Source organism: Ixodes scapularis, unplaced genomic scaffold (genome assembly GCF_016920785.2).
Source record: "Ixodes scapularis isolate PalLabHiFi unplaced genomic scaffold, ASM1692078v2 PGA_scaffold4__175_contigs__length_147842914, whole genome shotgun sequence".
In the NCBI taxonomy this organism is placed as follows: domain Eukaryota; kingdom Metazoa; phylum Arthropoda; class Arachnida; order Ixodida; family Ixodidae; genus Ixodes; species Ixodes scapularis.
The window spans coordinates 132,251,982-132,273,533 of NW_024609879.1; the positions used below are offsets into that span (position 1 = coordinate 132,251,982).

Here is a 21,552-nt window from a genome sequence, read left to right on the forward strand (position 1 = left end):
AAAATGACGAAGGTTGAATATGTGCAAGTGGAGATATGGCTCCCATAGAATAGCAAAGTGTTTAAATAGTTTACTCAGGAATTATAGCAAAAGACATCCAAAAACCCATTTTACTTTGTTTCTAAGGAAATCTTTCAAGATAACAAAGACTTATTTCTCGAAAATCCTTGAGGACAAGATAAGTGCCTGCGAATATTCTAAAAACACATTCAAAAATGTGTGTTTTTAGTATTTTCTGTTTTAAAGAGTAGTGTCTCCCCTTAAGTTTTCTCTAGATTAATCGAAGAAATGTGTGGTGATGATGGCTGAACAAAAAAGTGACTTGGTGAAAAGCACCATAGTCAAATCTGTTGTTGCTTACAATATGTAATTAAACTCATTTGTGTGGCAAAACTTCACAACGTGATAAGAGTTTTTTGTGTGTGTACGAGTAAATTCCTGCTTGCACATTTACAAACTCTTGTCCAATACGGGATACGACCAGAGCTGTAAACGAACTAATTACAAATAAAGCTACTGTAATTAGTTACATTCTCTGTAACTAAATGCTTCTCAAATTACATTGAAATGTTTGTAACTGTATCTGTAACTTAATTACATTTTCGTGTAATTTCTAACTTGGTTTAGTTACTTGACAAAGTTCTTGATGCTCTCATTGATGCTCTCATTGGGTGGAGGCAATGTTGTTTGTGGAAAACTTTCATTTAGCCTGGCAACGGTGTTCGTCATCGGAACCTAGTTTAGGCCAAGTGGTGCAAGCTACCGCCCGGCACAAAGGTGCCATTTTTCTATGCATCCTTTCAAAATAAATGTTAACTAAATCAAGTCGGTAATCACAGCACCTATGGCCATTCCTCACGCAATATGTTACAAACAACTGAAACTGTTATGTAACTCGGTTACATTTTTCAGTGACCAGGGATGGGCAAAATACATGCAAATATGTATCGAAATACAAATACAAAACTTCGTAAAAAATATATTTAATTACAAATCTAATTACATTTCCAAAAAAGCATTTAAGTACAAGATACAAATACAACCAAATGTATTTGGTCTCCTCCAAATACTTTTTCAAATACATTCCTCAAAATTTGCGTCAGCGACTTCAGGGCACCTGCAACGGGTTTCTGGGTATTTCATTCTAATTTTGCATCGCACACTCGAGAGTTAGTGTGGGAGGCTCTAGTAACGTAATAGAAGTATAATCACAAAAAAAAAAATGTAATCAGCTTGGACGTAATAGGTGAAAAAAGTACAGAGCTTCAAGCACCTTTTTTTGTCGATTACATTTTGGTATAGACCAACAAAGAACCGAGACGACCAAGACGCGCAGCACTATCTAGAGAATTTTTTATTGTTGCAATTCGCACCAGTTACGAAAATCTGGACGACCCGAGCATTTAGAATGTTCCAGGCAAAAATATGGATGGAAATCAGGCTGGAAAGCGCATCACAAGTTGTCACAAACACTTATTTAGCCAGTCTGCCTGTGAACGTCGATTTCGTCACTATTCTTGCTCTGGACTAGCACCGTAATCATAAAGTCACTAAACGCTTGTGCTTGATTGAGAGACACTACATTCGGTGCAGAACATATTTTCTTCCTGCTCTGGACAGTGACACTAAATTTGAGGGATGTATTTTCGCCCACAAAATTGTATTTAATTACAATTGTATTTGAAATACCCACGTTTTAGTATTTAAATACACACATCAAATACATTACCCAATTTGTAATTAAATACAAATGCAAAATACACAAAGTATTTGAAATACGTATTGCAAATACTTGTATTTGAAATACTGCCCATCCCTGTCAGTGACTAACCCTAACGAGTTACAATTGTATGCATGTAACTGCTACTTAATTACATTTCAGCTCATATGGCTGTAACTGTAATTTTGTTACTTTTGACCGGTAACTTGTATAGCTCTTAACACTACGCAGCACTGAGTCTGCCTCTGATGCCTGTTCAATTTCGTCTTCCAAACACACACCGTAGGCACAGCGGACCCTACCTGTGCGGACACTTCCACACGTTTGGCGGACTCTTCCGCGAACTCTACCTTCTTCAGCCGACGGGGGCCCTGGAATTGGAGTTGGCGGACTGGAAGCACGGACGCACGTGAGTCGCAGGCTTCCGCCATATATCTGTCATAGTCGCAGGACTTGCTGCCATCTTGGATGAGAACTGATGCCCCCCAATTTTCGTAACATTCGGAGAATACGCAAAGGACATATCTTCAGATATCGTTGACCTAAGGTTTGTCCATCCCCCAGCTTTACGTGATTATATCCGAATTCTTAGTGGGCGCTTGCTCAGGATTTTACTGTAGGTCTCTTTTTAAACATGGCAGATTAATGCATCAATCTGTCCAATCACTGAAAACAGTGTTGAAGAGAAATAAACTGTAAATTTAGTTACTCATTAAAGTACAGTTTGATAAGTTTTTATTCTAAATGGGAACCGTCGTGTCCACTTAATATAAACATCCTGCTGTAGAGTACCTAGGCATGTGCAAATCGGGGATTTTTAATTCAAAGCGAATAGTGGTTTTGGCTAAATATTTTTTATTTGAATATCAAGTAGTTTCTCCACACCTTTCAATAGGGAGTTTTAGAAAGTCGCTTTTGGAGGCACGCGGTTCCGAAATCGTGAACGGCGCAGCTGCTCCATTCGGCTAAACCGTATGCAAAATTTAACGCTTTTAAGATAATCGTAAAACTCGCACAACTGCTTCAACGATTGTGATGATTGCATTTCACCGGCAATGCCATCTCGTAGTAAACATCTGAAACATTCCGCCGCGTGCAAATCTGTGTCTCGCGTTTAGCGGCACACGGTGTTGTAAACAAGACGGCCGAAATAGCATTTACCATTCAGAATTTTAAGAGCTCCGAAGCTAGATCAAGTGAAATATGTCCGAACGACCACAAAGGTAGGCAATGTGTCTCTCTCCTCTTGGACTTGAATGATTGTTCACGTGGTGTGCTGTAGAACCATTTCGTCTGCTTGCCGTTTCCACGGCAGCTTGTTAGCCCGGACATTGAGAATTCAATCACACGCATAGTTTACAGCATTCACGACCGTTTGCCATTTCTAGTAGTCTTTGAAATGATTTGGTTTGTCTTCTCAGACGCAGCAGGATCGCAAATCACCTCCTGCCGTGGTAAGCCTAACGCTCGTCTGGGCCCAACGTTACGAGAACAACTCAGTTGGGAAACTGCCATAGGAGCCTGCTTTGAAAAAGTAGCTCCGATCCGTACTCGAGAACTGAACGAGACGCGATCACAATGGCGCCATTTCTCTTGTAGCGGCCACTCCGGAAACTGCATGACTGCACGTACCGGTTCAGTCGAGACGCGCAAGGACCGGTGGCACCATCTCGCAGTAGCTATACAGTCGAACCTGGATATATTGAATTCAAAGGGGATCGTAAAATAGTTTGATATATCAAGAATTTCATATACGGAAATGTGTTAAGTTAAGCTCGAGTTGAAAGTTTCTGGCGTCTCTGCTAATACTGAAGGACGCAACAAACGGGAGCTTACCAAATACAGCATCCAAGAGCCGCTAAATACTGTAGAGCGTAGTTGGCGGAGACCGCAAACACCACCGCGCTTAAGGCCGAACCGCATGTAAGTGATTTAGCGAGCGACGGCGACAGCAACGAGGGTCAGCGACGAGCGACGGATATTTCTCACTGTCGCCCGTTGCGTCGCTTGGATTTTGGATTTCTAGGAAATGTCGCTCATCGCCTGGGTCGCTTACTCCCGTCGCTGTCATGTGATTGGCCTTGTAGTGCAACTGACCTAGCGACGGCGAAGCCGATCGCCGTCGCTTGTCTTGTCGCTCGCCAAATCGCTTGCATGCGGTTCAGCCTTTATACTTTACATGCGCACCTGGCCGGGACCTCCACACAGCATAAACTACAAAACACGAAAGTAAGAAAAAAAAATATAAAAGTAAAACAGAAAAGCGCGACGCATTAAAAAAATTATAAAAAACACTTAAAGGCCGACGACCAGACTAGAGATTCTGCAAGGCAGAAGATCCTCCTCACCACGGGGGAGGAGGATACAGGCAGCTGGGGACTGGGTACAAGGGGAGAGAGGAGGAAGCCAGGGAAAAGTGGAAAGTGCGAACTGGTCGTCGGTCTTTAAGAACTTAAGCAAACAACAAAAACGAAAGCTCGCAAAATTCAGACAGCAAAAAAAGAAAGGCAAAAAGAAAAAACGGGCAAAGTAATAATGGCAAAAGGAAAAGGTAAGGCGTTCAAAGTGTGATTCCACTATCTTTGTTGTCAACATGCCCAACTTGCTGAAGACTTTTTTTGTTTTTTGTTTTTGCTCATTTTATTTTGGGGTTAGGGAGTCGCGCAGCATCAGCAGTGTTGGGGAAAGGGCGTAGGCTATTGTTCCAACAGTGAGCACTCCCTGCCCTTCCTACATGCGTGCACGTAGGGAGAGCAGGGAGTGTTCTTCCTACACATTATGAACATTTCATCCTTAATGCAGGGTGTCCATATTAACGGGAACCATATTAACGAGACATTACTTTATATAGACAATTTTCGGAGACCAATTTATCCCCATACAATTCTGCTTCGTTATTATAAAAGTTATAGACAGCTAGATTAGGAAAAGACTGGTGCAGTTTTCTGTCGTTATTATGGGCACAAGCTTTGTAAAACTGTTCACAAACTTGCACAAAAAAAAAAAAAAGGCTTCTTACTAAGGTTTTTGGGTCAGAGAGTACACCAAAAGCCTTACTATTATTTGCCCTTCGTGAGCAATAGGTAAGACATGGACATCGAACTGTGATTTTTGGGGGCTTTCCAGCAAAACACATCACTTGCCACTCTCTCCCATGTGTGTCACGATAGCAGATGACAAACTTGAAGAACGTTCATAGGTTGTTGGTACCCCTTGTGCATAAAAGTCAAGGCTGGACACTTCCCTTGCCACTTAGGAGATAAGACTTTGTCAGGCATGAAGCAGCTAGAGAGCATGGCACGAAGGCTTGTGCGGTCACGTGGAAAAAAACAAACATTGGAAAGAGTCAGATCTACAGTTGGATTCTCTGATTTTGCTAGCGTGATCCAGCCTCGGTGAAATGAATTATGGTGGACACAATAACCCACTTTTGTCCATTCTTGTCTTATTAGAGTTTTCAATGTTATGCATAAGTTTTAGTCAAAGGCATTTCCAACAAAAATACACTGACTTAAATTGGAGGTAATTTTTTTGGCACCGATGCTTTCTCATACCCTTACCTTCTATGGTGGCATTGATACCTCGACAAAACTGATGTTTTCTTTTGCTCGATGCTTGATGTCATTGACTTTCTTTCTTTGTGCATAATCTCCAAGCTGGTCGTCTGCTCTTTGACGCAGGAGAATGTGCAGCCCAGGCATACTGTCCTTTCCTGTTCTGGTCTATCTTCAACCTTGTGTTCATTTGGCACTGTTTTCTCGTTCTAGGTACCGTCTGGCTGCCGTAGACCATGGCCTGTTCAGCTTTGTAGACGTCACCTATAGGCAGTGGCCGATCATCCTGGTAACTAACCCCAAGAGTGCCCTGTTGTCCATGCCGTCCATCGAGCCACTGGGACGCATGGCTAGGTCGACACACGTCAGGTGAGTGCCACCTTGATGCAAGAAGCGGATGCTACGTTAGGCCCACCTCAGATGGGCAATTTTTCCGGCAATTCCGGGCATACCGGCGAGTTGTCCTTGAGGTCAGGAATTCTCAAACCTTTTGATCTCGAGGAACGCCCAGCTCTCTTCATTGATAGCCGAGGAATCCTTTCCGGTCACCACACGAAATCACTAAATCGGTGCGAGGCCTATGGGGCTTGTAAACAATAGTGCACGTACTAGGGAGTGTGTGGCACATAATTGTGCATTAAGGGATGACTCAGATCGTCTAGAATAGTGCATAAGCTGGAAGAACATTTTACCTGGAGGTAGGGGCAGTTGACGAAATTTGGGAGCTGGGGGAACGCTCGAGGTTAACCTGGGGAACCCCCGGGTTCTTAGAAGCCCGGATGGCCGCGGTCTTTCCAGTGACACACGGCCCACTGCTACCCAAATAAAATAAGCTCGCTTTAGAAAAACGTTGCCGCGGCGCACACCAAAAGTGCAAAGGGAGATGTCTGAAAAAACTGCATCAACACGTGGATCCTCTTGCCGTGTTACTTATTGCACATTTTCATCGTCCCTTGTTTCATGCCTCTGTAACTGCATTAAAGTTCCTTTGCATTCTCGTGCATATTGTGCTTTGTATACCGTGTCCTAAATATTGCATATTGTCATCTCCAGAGCTACCATTGTCACTAGCTTTTAGCCCCGTGTGAATGTGCAAAACTCTAATGTGCTTCGATTTATGCCCGGGGAGTGTTCTCTGTAACTGTTATTTTGTAATGTCGTAATGAGCGACATGGTTAATTTTAAAATTAAGGTATATGTATTTATCCACCCTCAATTTCTTTTTTTTTTTTTTTTTAGTTATTTTCCTCCCCTTGAGACAGCGACAGATCTCCAAAGCTGCCCCTTAGCCAAAATGTTTAGGGACCCCAGCCCTAGATCTCAAACTTTTGGATCTCGAGGAACCCTCATCTGGCTCAGATGAAATGCTAGGAACGCCTCCTCCTGTCCTCGACCTTGATGCAATAAAGGAGGGCAGTAGCTCACAGACTCTGCGAATAATACTGATGCACATGCTAGGGAGTTGTTTGGCTTATAGTTATACAGCGGTCAATGGCTCAGATCTGCTAAGATAGTGCTTAATTTGGGAAAACATATCACGTAGGGCTGGGGACGGTCAAGGAAGCTTGAAATCTGGAACCTGTAGCTCGCAGGAACCCAGCTATAGGACCCGCGATGCAATGTCTTATTCGCTTCTTTGTGACGCTTGGAGAGAGCAGAGTTTCTGACGCGATTCGTCCTTCCTCCGAAGGGTGCTGGTGTTCTCCCCGAAGCCCGTGGCGCGAGCCCGCTTCAGCGTGGACGGCGGAGAGTGGGCTTCGCTGCGGCACGTGAACGGCTCACCGCTGTGGGTGGCACCTTGGGCGCCCCAACGCTTCACCAACGGGCTGCACGAGCTGCACGTGCAGGTGACGGACGTGAACGGCACGGTGCTCGCCGAACACCGGACGGAGTTCTCGCTGGACGGTGCACGGCCGGTCTTTTCACTCGCCGTCCGGTTGCTCCTGCAAGGCGGCATCTCGGCGGTACGGCGGCCATTTTTCGCGTTGGCATCTTGTTTTCAGCTGGCGGTTTGTTTGGGGTGGGAGGCATAAAAAATATTAGTGCATAAATGTCTCGACAAGTCGAGGAGCATTGGGCTTCCAAAAAGAATTCCTTTTGTGCCGTATCTTCCGGACTATAGTCGGAAGGGGCAAATTTCGGTGGAAAGAACGAGATTTTCCCTCGATAGTTTGCACATGACGACTAGTAGTTCACATGTCAAATATTCTCGTACACAACACAGATTCACAAATGCCTGCTCTATTTGCTCACAAAGACGCTTGCATCATACAGAGGTCCCCATTAAAGCAATCTGTCATTTGCAAATTCAACTTGCATCTCGTCGTAAAAGCAAATCCTCGTATAGTCTGCACCACATAAAATTTCAGTCTTTTAACACATACAGGGTGTTTTTTTAAAGCTTAACAGATTTGTTAAAAAAACAAAGTCGCGAAAGCTACACTTTTGTGGTTTGTGCAGGTGATTTCTACAGCCAGGGGGACATGGTATGGGGGTCTATGTAATCGTAATGGCTAGTCAGCTAATTAAGTTAAATTTGTTAACTAACTTCATATGGTTCGAATCATAAACTTGCTGGGGTCAACGAAAACTGCTAAATTATTAATTTTTCGAAATACTTTGGGCGCTTGGGAAGAGTAGTACAATGCGCTAAAAATATCACTTGTGCCACAGGTACAAGGCTGAGGCTTCAATAAAAGACAGGAAAATTGCACGGCCGCATTATTGAATCAGTGGCCTTGCTCCTGCAGCACGAGTGGTAACTTGAGTGCACCACTCCGGTTCTTACGCACTCAAAGTCTTTCTTAAAATTGTTGATTTCGTGGTCTTCTATGATGCCGAGCAAATTTCTAATTGGAACCATATGCCTATTTTCACTAATTGAAAAGTTAACAAATTTTACTTAATTAGCCGACTGATCATTACGATTATCCCCCTATACAGTAAAATTCCGTTAGTTCGACTGTGGTTAATTTGACTTTTCGTTTAATTCGATTGTGTTCTAAAGTCCCGGCGAGGCTTATACATTTCTATGGGAGGAAATGTTTGACAGTTCGAACTCGGGAGGACTCCGCATCGGATAATTCGTCCCGAGCGAATGCATGCGAGCACACATTGCATGGCACCACGACAGGAAAACCACCAACGTAGGGCGAAACGCGGGTCCTTTGCTGCAAAACCGAACGTGCGCAAATATCCGCCTGCTCCTCTACGCCATTGAGACGGACCGTAGCACAACCAATCTGGCGTGAAGTAGCGCGGAGAACATAGCATGTGTTCATGCGCAGAGACAGCGCGCGCCATAGAGATCAGTAGGGAGTTTTAGAATAACGTACACAATTTTAGCGCACGCCAGCGCTAAATTTAGCACTTGCGTTAGCGCAAGTTTTGCAAGAGAGTTTTAGAATAGCATTTCTCTGCCGCAACGCAAAAGCTCAAGCATCTTGCGCTTGCAACACCACCAAGATACAGTCACAATTTTTATTTCACACACAAAATGCTGTAACTTGAGAAAAAAGAAGTTTTTTGGTCTTGAGTAACATTTTAGATTTGTTTAAACATGAGAATGCGACGCGAGCGGTCGGCAGGTCGTGTTCGCTTTCGTCGACTCGGCAAGAGAGGTCTCGTGTCGAGACCTCTCTTGCCGGTCTCGTATTGAAAATCACAGTTCGCACACTGTACCTCCGCTGCCTTCGCCAAGAAATGTTTGCGCGTCGCAAGCATCAAGGTGCCGGTCTCGTATTGAAAATCACAGTTGCGAGGATGCCGCCGACGTCGCACTCACGACACCGCCAAAGCGACCGCAGACATGGTCCTGGGAGCCGCCGTTTTTTTTAACTGTGCTCGTCTTGGCTTTAGCCAACTTCTCATCACGAATCCTCCTTGGAGGAGCGCAAGGGCTCTCTTGCGTACGCACGCAATTCCCAAAAAATAGCGCACGCAAAGCGCAAAACGTGGTTAGCAACCGGCGCATGCGCAGTGGCGACAACGCTATTCTTTGCGCACGCAAAGCTTTAACGTGTGCTATTCTAAAGCTTCCTAGTGGCACGCGCTCTCAAAGCGCTTTTCTGTAGCATCGTGTGCGGTCCATCTTGTGCGTGGGAAAACGCGGGTTCTCTTTTCCTTTTTTTTTTTTTCCTTTTTGTTGTTATTTTTCTCTGTCGCCGACGGTCTGGCTGCCCGGCGCCAAAGTCAACTTGTAAAACTTACTTTTTTCGTTTTTCTTTTTTTTTTTTGTGGTGCTCGATTTTTTGGGGACGGGACGTTTAGTTACGCTGCTCTCTGGAGCATGCCTTCAGACACTCGTTTTAAGCGCAGACGGCAGCAGACCATCCGTGAGTACTTTGGACAATAAAAGGAAGTTTAATTTGAACTATTTTTCTGTTCTTTTTTAATTCGATCATTCGGATAATTCGACCAAACTTCAAGGTCCCGTCGAGGACGAAGTAGCGAAAGTTTACTGTACTATGGGGTCCCCCTGGCCGTACAACTCGCCTGTACAAACCGCTGATCAACTTAAAAAAAAAAAAAAAAAATATAGGCCGTATAGTTTGCAGACTACAGGCGTTTGCAAGCATGGCGTTTCGACCAATGCCCCACGCGTTCAAGCACATGCAGCATGCGCGTAAAGGTAGCTTTGGCAGGCTCTCAATTTCAAGTCCTTCCTCACACAAGCAGGAACATGGCAGCGGTCAGACGCCCCGTCTGCAATCGTCTGTAGTACAGAAAATATGGCAACTGGCTGAGCGGTACCATGTCACAAAATCCACAAGTTATCGCTGCGATGCAAAAAGGTATACAGTGCAATCCACTTATAACGATAATCAGAAAACGCGAAAATGACGCTATATAGCCGATTATCGTTGTATCTGGACTTGAAACTGACTGTGTCTAGTCTAGAAACTCTAGAAACTGATCGTTACGAGGGGTATATTGTTATATGTGGTATCGTTATAAGTGGATTGCACTCTAGTAAACGGCGAGATTGATTTTCTGCTGCAGCTCCAAGCCCTGTTCGGTCTGCTGGTGTGTGCCTGCCTGCTTCCCCTCTGCTGGTTCAAGCTGGTTCAGGCCTCGTGCAAGGGTGAGCTGCTTTGTTCCGTCCCCTTGTGCGTGCCGACGTCATGTCTGAGATCGGAAACTTTCTGGTGCAGGGCAGCTCGGAAGGGGCAATGCGGGCGGCTGTCGTGGCTGCTGCAGCGGCTTTGCGCTGCGGATGCACCTGCTTGTGTCCGTGGACGTCCTGTTTTGGCCACTGCTGCTTTTCCCGGTCTACGTGGCCGTAGGTCCGTTAACGTTCGGTCTTTTTCTACAGTTGTTTCTCGTCCATCTGTGCCCGTGAAATCATGTCGAGCCGCAACGGGTTATGTGGTCTAGTGCAATATAAGTGGGACTTTTCTTACACGGAGCTTTCTGTTCTCCATGGTTGGTGTTTCCTCCTCTGCAGCATGCGCTCCGCTAAAGTAGAAAGAGTGTGGGGGGGGGGGGGGATTTCTGGGAACACCTTGTCCTGCTTTTCTTCACCTTCAGTGGGCTGTGAAAGCACTCTACTGTACCTGGTAGAGCCACTAAAAAGTAAGTTATGCCTACAGTGTCGGCGCTCCATTCACCACTTTTCTTGTGGGCCCCACCATTTTGGTGCTTGGCGCAGTTGGTGATTGTTTCGATTAGAAAACGTGACTACCTGAGCTTTGGATACGGTGTTGGGAAGCTCGGGCAATGTTGTTATGCCGGCAACAATGATTGTGAGCACCAAGATGGCGGCTGTAGTGTTGACCCTAGTTTAGTGCTTGAGAATGGAAGTTGGATGCTTACTTGGAAGAACCTTTTTTAGCTCCAAAATGTTTGCCCCTTTTCTCCGTTTGTGTCTATTGATAGGAGGGGGAATAGAAAAGCTACTTTGTGCAAACTTTTGAGGAGAGGGTAATTCACGATTGACCCCTTTCAAAAAGTCTGACAACAGTGAGAAAAAGCTAGATCTGGCTGGGCACACTGGGCAGCAGACACCATCTCAGAGGATGCTCCTGGTTTGTTTACCGTGAAATCCCGTAAGGGCGCCATCCTCCGAGAGATCGCCCATCCCGTTTTTCTGGCTAAATATCTTTAACATAAAAATACCGAAACATCGCCCACCCCCGATTCCCGTTGAACGTCAAGCGATGTCCGACGGGAATCGCGCATCAACGGCGCGATCGGCGGTACCGGTACGTCGCAGCAGTGAGTTCATAGCGGGTTCCCGCGCGTTTTTGTCTGCGATCTGCAAGCGATATCGGCTCGCGTAACACGCTAGTTGTTCCCGCGTGTGTATTGCACTGTGAAATGCTAATCTGCTGCGTTCGCAATTTGCGGTATCCGTTCCGGAGTTCGTAGCGGATTCTTGCGTTTTCGTCCGTGATGTGCGTGAACGATATCGTTTAGTTGTAAGTAACACGCACGAGTTGTTCCCGCATGTATATTGCATTGCGAAATGCGTTTCTGTTTCGTCTGCGATCTGCGGTATCTGTCTTCGTGACATGCGAGTTTGTAGCATATTCCAGTGTTTTTGTCCGCACTCTGCGCGAGCGGTATCGGTTTCCGTGACAGGCAAGATTGTTGCGGGTTCCGCGTCTTTATTGCACCCTGAAACTTGAATCTGCTGCGTCCGCGATCTGCGGTATCTGTCCCCGTGAGATGCGAGTTCTCGACGGGTTTCCACGAGTCCTTTACACCATGATACGCGAATCTGCTGCGTCGGCCACTTGCGGTATCTTTTCCCTTGAGACACGAGTTTATGGCGAATTTCCGCGTGTTTATCACATCGTGAAATGCGAATTTGCCGTGTCCGCGATATCAGTTCCAATGTCGAGTGGTTTGTAACGGGTGCCCCGGCGCTTATCATTAATGTTTGATAAACTTTTGCTGTGGCATCCCCAAAGATAGCCCACCACATGTTTTTCACCATTTATCTCTTCATTTTGGGTGGGCGTCCTTACAGGATTTTACGGTATGTCGCCCCAGTACGAGGCTCGTGGTGTGATGAGGAGGTCGTGGGTGAAATACGACGGGTGTTTCTGTTTGAAGCGCTGTGAAATTCTTTTTTATAGTGGAACTGTTAAGCGCTAGTTTCTCCAGTTTTGTGTCCGTGGACAAATAGATCTGGACAGCTACCGCCATCTACTTGCGGCACCTTTATTAAGAAGTAAAAGAAAATAATGAAGCGGAGTTGGCCGATTCAGGCATCGCAAGAATACCGTCACTGCCACTGCACTCCATTTTATTCCGAAGCAGCCGTAGGATGTTTAGCATCTGTAGTAGTTGGTATTTCTCAAGGCGCCTTTTTGTCCTTACCTTGGCCGTGCACATCTGTGATCGTAGCATCCATGGCACGAGCAACAATAGGAATGTCCACATCACCAAGTATGGGCGAACTGAAGTTATCCTCGTTGCAGCTCTGGGAATCATGCACTAGAAAATCAGACATGCGCGAAATTAGTTAGCGGTTTTCTATCTTCGAATCACGGGCATGCTCTCTTTTGCATGAGAAACTCTTCTCAAACTCGTTTAGTATATCTTGCTTGTTCCGCAAGATGTTTGACGGTGGCAAATGGTCGATGCCGAAATGTTGAATTCCTCGGCGATTTCGAACTTGGTCCGACCACTTTCTTTAACCTTGCAGATGGAAGCAACCTTCAGTAAACACTCCTATATAACGCACGTCTATGCTGCTGGCACGCACGTCGGGGCCTCCCAGAGGGATGATCTCCTCCGCGATTCTTCGCTTCGCTGACCCTATTCCGACAAGAGTTTGGCCGTGGGCGCTGTGCGGGGCTTCGTCACGTGGACGCCGCTCCCTAGCCGCGCTGTCGCATCGGCATTGGAAGCAGTGCTTCGCCCTCCGTCGCCGGTGTGCTGTTTTCTGTTTGCCCAGTTAGTCGTTCGCCTCGGTGAAGGAGGGGGAGGGAACGCAAGGGTCTCCCGTGTGCGTTTGTGTAGGCTCGTGTGCTGTCGGCACTTCAACTTCGGTCGGCCGCCGATACACTCGGAATAATTCGGTTTGAGATGCACGCGTCTCAGTCGGAACCGTGTTGAACTTTGATAAAGGCAATAGTTCGAATAAAGCAATTTTTTTATAACGAAGGACCGCTGTACATCGCTTCTTTAACACTATGCGTCGCGCACATATACTTGCATTGGTTGACGTACAGCCGGGTCCGGCATAAAAGCGTACTACGCCTGTACACGGGACCTGGAGGTGGCTTTGTATCACTACTTCCACTCCCAAGGAAACCTCATCCTTCTCATTGCTCATTTTCGTTCCAATTGCAGGCCCCTGGTTCGTGGGCGAGCTGGTGGATGGCCACTACGGGGTGTGCTTCCTCTGGGGCACCTACCTGAGAGGCAGGCTACTGCCCAGCGGACTCTCCTACCTCTTCGCCACGGCTTTTGTGAGTGATGCGCCTCGCCCACGTCCGTAGCTAGCCGTGTCCGTGCCCGAAAGGTGTCTTTGACCGGCCTGTTCAGCGTGCCGTACCACCCACGCGTCAAAAGCAGTCCCGAGGTGGCGACAACCGACGTCGCAGAAGCCGACACATCGCATCAACAAACAGCATAAGCGAGCCCGAGTGTCGCCGTCGTCGCGGCGTCCCAACTCCCGGCTGCTGAAGCTTCCGCGAACGAAAATAAAATCTGACATAAACTCAGAATTTTTGCCAAAAAACAAACTCCGAAAAACGCCCTCCGAATTTCGCGAGAAATAAACTCGGAAATTGCGGAATCCTGCTTATAACTAGGGTGCCGTGTTTTCGGTAAACACCGACAGAACCCGAAAATGAACCCCTTAGCTGGTTTTTTCAAAATCGGGAAAAAACCAAAAGACCCCAAATCGGAGCTGCCTCGAACAAGGAAAACCCGAGCTTCACGGAAAGAAAACCTTTTCTACAGCTTTATCTTATTTCGAACGGGAAGCAACCCACACTGAACTGTCCGCGAGGCTATACCTCTTCCCTCAGAACCACACCCCTTATCTCTTTTCTCTCTCTTATTGGTACCAGGACATCTTTTAACTGTTTGGGTAATGCACGCACGTCCCATGGAGGTCCGGGAAGCCCATGCCCACTTCCCATTTCTTTTCACGGAAGCCTGGATAAACGCCAACGTTTTGTCCAACACCAAAAGTCGAATCCGAAAAACCCTAGAATCTAGGGAGCAAAATCAACCTTGAAAAGACTACCCCCATTCCAGGAAAAATAAACCACAAAAATTATGGAACCCTACTCGTAACAATGTCAGAAATATTATGAGCACACGGCGAAAGAATAATGTGTGGCATATATGCAGATCGGTTTGCAGGACAACTCGATAGTAGATGGCACGGGTCTGTTCTATCGTTGTGAGCGGTAATAAGACTTAACGAACCCTGTAGTATGAAGACTGGGTGACCCCCAGACAAGAACCAGCGCAGGGTCCCGAATTTGGGTGAAGCCTTTAATGTGGAGGCGTCGCATGGAAAACTTTAAGGAACAAACTTACCCGAGTGAAAAGTAGATAACTGGTTTGCTCTACCTACGGCACCCGTTTGCTGACCACTTTTTCCTCCGACCGAGGTATGGTGGCGGCAGACCCGGCGGCTTACGGCAGCTTAGCAGCCACCCAGTCGCGCCAAGAGCGGACAACCTTTTCGAATTGTAAACGTTGCATGCTTTTTCGGTGCTGCGGTAATCAGTGCACGATTTCTTTTTCGTTCCCGATAAACTAAATTAAAGGAAAGCAAGACAAAAAAGACCGATGGTTCTTTGAGTCATTTTGGCTGCGCGTCGTCCGCTTTTGGCCCGACCGGGCAGCTGCCGGGCTGGCGTAAGCTGCGGGGGCCGCTGCGGCCATCTGTCGGTTGTTGCGCAAGTCAGAGGGTGTGCGGTTAGCAGACGGGCGCCGTAGCTAAAAAGAACTCGTTATAGTTTTTTTCTAATTTTGCTTTTTACTCTAGTAATTACGTTTTTATAAATTTTTATGCGAGGCTTCCACCACCTTCGGGCATTTCCACAGTGAATCCTAAGCGCGATATGTTACTGGGCCGATTTACGCAATCACTTTCATGGCTTCGTGCGGGCTTCGAGACCCTGCGGTACTACAGAGATAGCGGATCATGGACCAGCTCCTCGACTACGTCGGGTCAGCAAACCTGACGTAGTCGATGGAGTGGTAGGCCGAGATAATGCACGTTATCTCGGCCTACCACTCCATCCAACCTCCCATCCCTCGCCAGATAAGACGACTCTAGTCAAGCTGTTTTGGTTTCCCTTCCCTCTTAATAAGCGTGTTCTACTACTGTAAAAACCCTTTATTTTTGCGGCCCCTATTTTTCGCGAATCGCTCACAGATGACATGATCGCGACCACTAAATTTCGCGAATTCCAGACGCCTGCATTGAAAATCTTAAGGACCGAAATTTTCGCGCGCCCTTAAATTTCGCAAATTCTTCAATTCGTAAAATTCGCGAAAATTGAGGGCCCGCGAACATTAAGGGTTTTACAGTATACTTAGGGTTCCGCGTTTTCGGTTTTTATTTTTTCAAAATTCGGCATACTTTTTTTTGTGTTTATTTTAGAATTCAGTTCTCGATTTTTTTTCGGTGTAAATTTATTCCCCAAAAAGTTTATTTACCATTTTTTTTTCGGTGAACATGAAAGAAACACCATCGGACAGCTGATCAGATGATCCTTGTAGCTGTGATATTTGTGATCACTCAAAAAATACAGTATGTATACATGCGTGGCCTATGCTACAACTTCCGTCAGGACACACCTCAAAATCGCGGAATTCGCAGGCATATTCTTCAGCGCGCTTTTTTTCCTTCCCATTTTGACGACGTGACCGCCTCAGGTGATGACCGTACAGGAACCAGCGGAATGGCCAAAAAAGATCTATTGTATTTAAGTTCTCGATTACAGAGAAGTTTGAGTGAGGGTGTCAAGAAAGGTATTAACGGCTTCCCTCGATGTCCTCTGAAGTGCATGAAGCGAAAAACCTCCCACTAGCCCACATCCAAACTTTTTTTCAGGACCAGGAACTTGACACACTCAGCCCGATCACAGAAAGGACACGGATGTCCCGCAAAGGCCAATCCAAGACCTCTTTTTTTGCATGTTGAACCTTGAAAGAGGGCAATCACAAAGACGTCGCACAATGTCGAACCTTGCAAAGCCCCCTCTCTCTCTCTCCCCCCCCTCCTCCACCCAACTCAACGCAGCGTTTAAAAACTAACCTTCGGCTTTTAAAAACTGACCTTTTTCAGTTAAAACCGAATTTTCGAAAATCGATTCGGCATACTTTTATGGGCTATTATCGGTTTAAACCGAAAACTCCGAACCCTAACTATACTACTACTAGTGGTTGCGAGCCATTGCAACGCCGTTAATCGCGCTCAAGCGCAAATATGCGAGCCAGCCTTCACGACGTCAATCGCTGATTCCTACGTCACGGCATGCAGCTGCTCTTCTGCTACGTGCCGCTGGTAGTCGTCCTGACGCACGCGCTCTGGCGGAGGCGCCTGGCCCTGACGACTGGGGCACCCATGGCCTCGGGTTTCTGGCTGGCGCTCGTGCTCGCGCTCCAGTGGACGTGGTCGGCTCCGTACATCGTGGCCTACGGCTACCTCGCCCTCCTCCTGGGGTTCCTCTGCACGGGAACGCCGCTGGCTTCGCTGGTCGCCTGGCAGGTGGTACGCACGCTGCCGCATCACAAGATGGACACGTTCGAGCGGCTCTTGGGAACCTCTCGGTCGGACCTCGGCCCGACCAAGGCCGGTAGCAGTTGACCCCAGCTGCCGTCCGGAGCCGCCATGTGGTTCGGCCTTCGTTGTCTGCGGCGGGCGACGCAGACGATTCGGCGATTCGGACGCCGATCGAAGGATTGACGCACCAGGAAACTAATGCACCACGTTTGACCTCAAGGTCCTCGGCTGCGGAAGCACGTTAGGAAAAGGAAATGAAACTTGCGCGTGTGGTCTAGTGGCACGGAAGGAAGCGTAGGCTGCCCCTTTTTGCTCGGTTTGCTCCCAGTGCAGACTCTGAGTTTCGCAGTGTGTCGACACTAAGCTCGTTCGATTTACCGGCACGGGCCGGCATCGGTGTGGAAAAGTTCAGGGGAATGTACTTTCGGTTGGTTGTGTTTCTATTTAGGCTGCACTCGTACATCAAATATGATGGCGTGCACACAGTGTGGCCGGTGCAGGTAAAACAAACGTAGCGACTTTTGTACATGCGACGCGCACTGGTGGATGGCATTCTCGTTCTGGGCCCAGACCGAACGAAAGAGGCGGCCCACGTTTTTTTGTCCTGCGTGAAAGCAAGTGGACGGTTGTCTGCTATTGCAGCTGTGTGCATGAGGTGTGAAAGCTGCGGAAGTGAGTGTCGAGGCTGCAAGTGCATAGCAGAATGTGGTGATTTTGGAAACTGAGGGTGGTACAACAAAGGCTTCAGGTGTTTGATTGGTAGAAGACATTGTTGCAATTAGTTGCACAAATCGCAAGAATGGTCGGCGTCTTGTCTTGATGTTAACGTCCTAGTTTAGCACTCGCCGCCCTAAACTGGTGCGCGAAATTGAAGCAGTCCCGATGTGCATTCTCATTGTGTTCTCGTTATGCTACTACCTCTGTTTATGCAGCATATGAAACGAAGCCTTTTATGAGGCACTCTACTCTGGCCAAGTTTCTTTGCTCAACACAATCGTTTAAAGCTCTGCACTTAATTGCAGCTTATGTCTTACGCGTATTTATTCTCTTTCAGTGCTTTATTCGTCCTTGTGTCTTCACGCAGTATTAACCCGTCAAGGTCTTGGATCCAAGGGTGGATCCCAAGTCACTTTACTGTATCTTTCTTTCCCCTTCCATGTATCTTTCTTTCCCCCTTTCGTCATTTCTTTCCGACATTTTTTTACATGCAGTTACTGCGCTACGATCATACTTACCATAAAATGCTCGACTCACTTACTGTGCGATTCCAATTTCGGAATCTTTCTATAATTTCTGTCCTGCATTGTGACACATGTCATGGTTGTTTTAATGGATGCACCACGTGGGCCCGTTTCCTAGTACTATTCAGTGCTAGTCACTGTTACATTGGCTTAGCTGAGCATTATTTGGTCGTGCATCAAATTCCTTGCCAAAACGCACGGGGAACCCAGAATCCCAGCATTGGCTCGCCGAGTACTGCTAAGCATTTCAGGAATCTTGATCTGTGTGTCATCTTTTGCTTGTCTCTCGTCTGTGCATTACTTAAGGATAAATGAAATGCAAAAAGTGCTTTTGAACGATGTCTGCATTAAGCCAATGCTTTTGACAGGTGTAACTGTCACGCTCACCGTTCTGTGATCCCTGTAATGTGTGGGGTGTGCGAGTAGTAGAAAAATATAAATGCTGCTATTGTTTGCAATGTAGTCACCCATAGTGTGTTTTACACCACACAACTGGCGTCTTTCGCAAAGCGAGTGATAAGAGTACTACATGGTACACTTCTTGCAGCTGCTTGACCTCAGTCAAGCATTACAAGCTCGGCGAGTTGGGAGAGTCCGATGGGTTTTAAGCATGTCGGACCTGAATCGATTTGAACCTAAAATATCTAGTCATATATTTGGGGGGCAAAAACAGATTTCTTTTTTAATTTAGATGAAAAACTCCAATATTCACGTGCCTCCACTGTTCGACATTTATAATACAGCCCAAACTGTCTTGCAGAGAATACTGTCCTAGTCCTTCAACTGGAGTTTTTGGTGCAGTACTCCAATTAATTTGCATTTTTATTTTGCACGGGTTTTTTTTTTTTTTTTGTTTGACACAGGCTTTCTGCAACAATAATTGTAGCATCACTGTTATTGATTTCCAATGCAATGTGTAATCACAATTTTGCCGATGCTGCGCAAAATGTCGGGCAGTGCACCATTTGTTGCATCCTTTTTGTGCAACATAGTATTATATTAACAGGCCTAGTCGGCCCTGGTTTCCAACTGTTGTGCACTGTTGAGGTTACTCCCAGGGAAACTGTACGGCTGATCTGTTTTTGATGAGTCTTTTGCTTAAGTGTATAAATTGACTGTATTCAATGTTAGGTTGCATAAATATAAAAGTATGGTTATTAATATATTTCCTTCGAGTGTGGTTTTCGCTTGTTTTCGAATGAACACAGTCTTATATGGAGTGTTGTGCGACTATTTCAATTTTCGAATAGTAGTATCAAATAATACGCCATTCGCTTCGAGGTGAACTGCAATATGTTGATTGCGAGGGGATAGCCCCGTTGAGTGCACTTCTCACTGAGCACACGTGGACTGCGGGAAAGCAATGCCCGCGGAGCCCGCGAGCTTTACGGGTCTTGCTTTCCCGCAGTGCACAGGAGCTGGGTAAGAAGCGCACTCAACGGGGGTAACCTGACGTGATTATGCAAGAGTATATATATCAAACAGCAATGTGTTGACAGCATGCGTTCATCATTCATGCCTGTTTTCTTTTTTTGTCAGATTTGAAATAGAAGAAAGATATTTGCATATAGCAAGCAGATTTATGAATCCCCTCAATTGGATAGCTGCGACAAATCTCTTTTCCATGGCACAGTTTATATACACCTTTCCAAAAAACGCTCGGCCTCAGGGACAAGAGAATTTTTCTCAAGCCCAGTTACTGGGTTTCAGGCTAGTCTCTCACCAGCGTCCCCACTAACCCTAACCGAGTGGACTGTGATTATGTAGGCGCACCTGCGGAGGCGCAATTTCAAACACTGCTGGCGGCCAAATTCTCTTATTTTCCCACTGTTTTTTTGCGTTTCATGGTGTATTTTCTAGGACATTGAGGAAGCATTGTATCACATTTGAAACAAACAAAAAACTGTAAACTATTTTTATTGGATGCGCGCTCAGCTGCACAAGTTTTAACGGCGCACAAATAACATGCTTACCGATGGACAGGACTCAGACGTAGAATTTAGGGGGTGTTAACATTTGAACAGTATATTGTACATACCACACGGGCTGCCTTATCCGAAAAGGATTTATTTGAGAAAGATCTCGAATAACACAGCACTACAGTGTCGACAACAGTCACCTCTTGACAATCGGACGGAATCCAAAAGGACTTCATTTTGAGGCACGTTTTGGGGATACATAGCTTCCTTTTTTCACACCAGCACCAAGGCAAAGGAAGTGACGCGACTGATCCGTTCCCAAATTGAACGACTATTTTTGGCAATGACTGAGAAGGACTTTACACATTATCATCTCTGGGAGGAGGGGAGAAATGTTATCAATGTTCGCAAAATCGCGTCGACGTCCTTCCCTTCCTTCGTTTCCTGTGAATGTCAAGTAGAAACACTTGAATGGCAGGCACTTACCAGCCCTATTTCTCATTGTGGAAGATAACACAAAAAGGGCATGCAGCAGGAATATTTAAACTTATATGGAAACTTTCAAGAGAGCCTGTAAAATTTCAAATGCAAAACCACTAAACATGAGTGGAGAGTCGTGCTGAGCAGGTTTCAACAGTCCGAATATTTCTAGCCGAGAGTCGTATCAGCTGCATTATCATCAGCAACTTGGCAGCGGCCTAAAAGCATTTTTTTTAAAGGTGTATAGTTTTGTTAAAATGAACTGAGCTTAGAAGTAGACGAGGAATGTTGAGAACAACCTTCATGAGTTCAGCTGAATTTTCGTTTCAGCGTGGTGCACACTGCAAGGCTTTGCAAAACTGTTAGATTCGAAAATATTGGGCAAAAACCACTATATTCGCTTTGAACTCAAAATCCACTATTTGCACATGACTATAATATACAGTGCTGAATGCTATGGGGCAATAAATGATGCACCAAACTTAAATGAAGTCCTGATCATGGTGACGCACGATGATGTCCACTGCACATTAATGGACCTCCCGGTTAGCAGAGGTCAAGAATATCACAACTCAATCACCTTCAGAGCGTACCATTCTTAGCCTATTTCGAATGAAAGTCAGTTTCTTACTCAGCATCTACGAGTGCCGATATTTGTAGTTAAATGGTGGGAAAATAGTGCATAACTGAACCATTTTATAATTTACTCTCGGTTATTAGTGGCATACACTTAAATTCTCTTGCGCAGAGTAACTGCTGCCATTTTAGAATTACTGAGACTAGGGTAAGAGACAGAAGTAGCTTTGCCCCAGAAGCGCTTCTCCACTGCAATGCCCAGCTTGCACTTGAAAGGCATCAATGAAGCTGTTAAAAAAATATGTTCAGAGATCCTGTTGGAGGCACACACATATAGTATGTGTCCATTCCACTG

The 21,552-nt window shown here is 46.1% G+C and overlaps 1 protein-coding gene across 2 annotated transcripts in view; it reads left to right on the forward strand.

Annotated features, from left to right (window-relative positions):
- The window catches only part of LOC8042886 (transmembrane protein 62), a 30,588-nt gene extending 11,201 nt beyond the window's left edge, over positions 1 to 19,387 (forward strand). The window contains exons 7-13 of one of the 2 annotated variants that reach the window (XM_040209958.3): positions 2,007 to 2,129; positions 5,488 to 5,643; positions 6,965 to 7,238; positions 10,276 to 10,357; positions 10,428 to 10,559; positions 13,579 to 13,697; positions 16,739 to 19,387. In XM_040209958.3, coding sequence (XP_040065892.2) covers positions 2,007 to 2,129; positions 5,488 to 5,643; positions 6,965 to 7,238; positions 10,276 to 10,357; positions 10,428 to 10,559; positions 13,579 to 13,697; positions 16,739 to 17,065 — 1,213 coding nt within the window. In that variant the 3' untranslated portion in view covers positions 17,066 to 19,387. Of the gene's footprint in view, positions 1 to 2,006; positions 2,130 to 5,487; positions 5,644 to 6,964; positions 7,239 to 10,275; positions 10,560 to 13,578; positions 13,698 to 16,738 lie in introns of both variants that reach the window. The other variant, XM_040500756.2, reaches the window with a different exon arrangement.
- Positions 19,388 to 21,552: the final 2,165 nt, after the last annotated feature.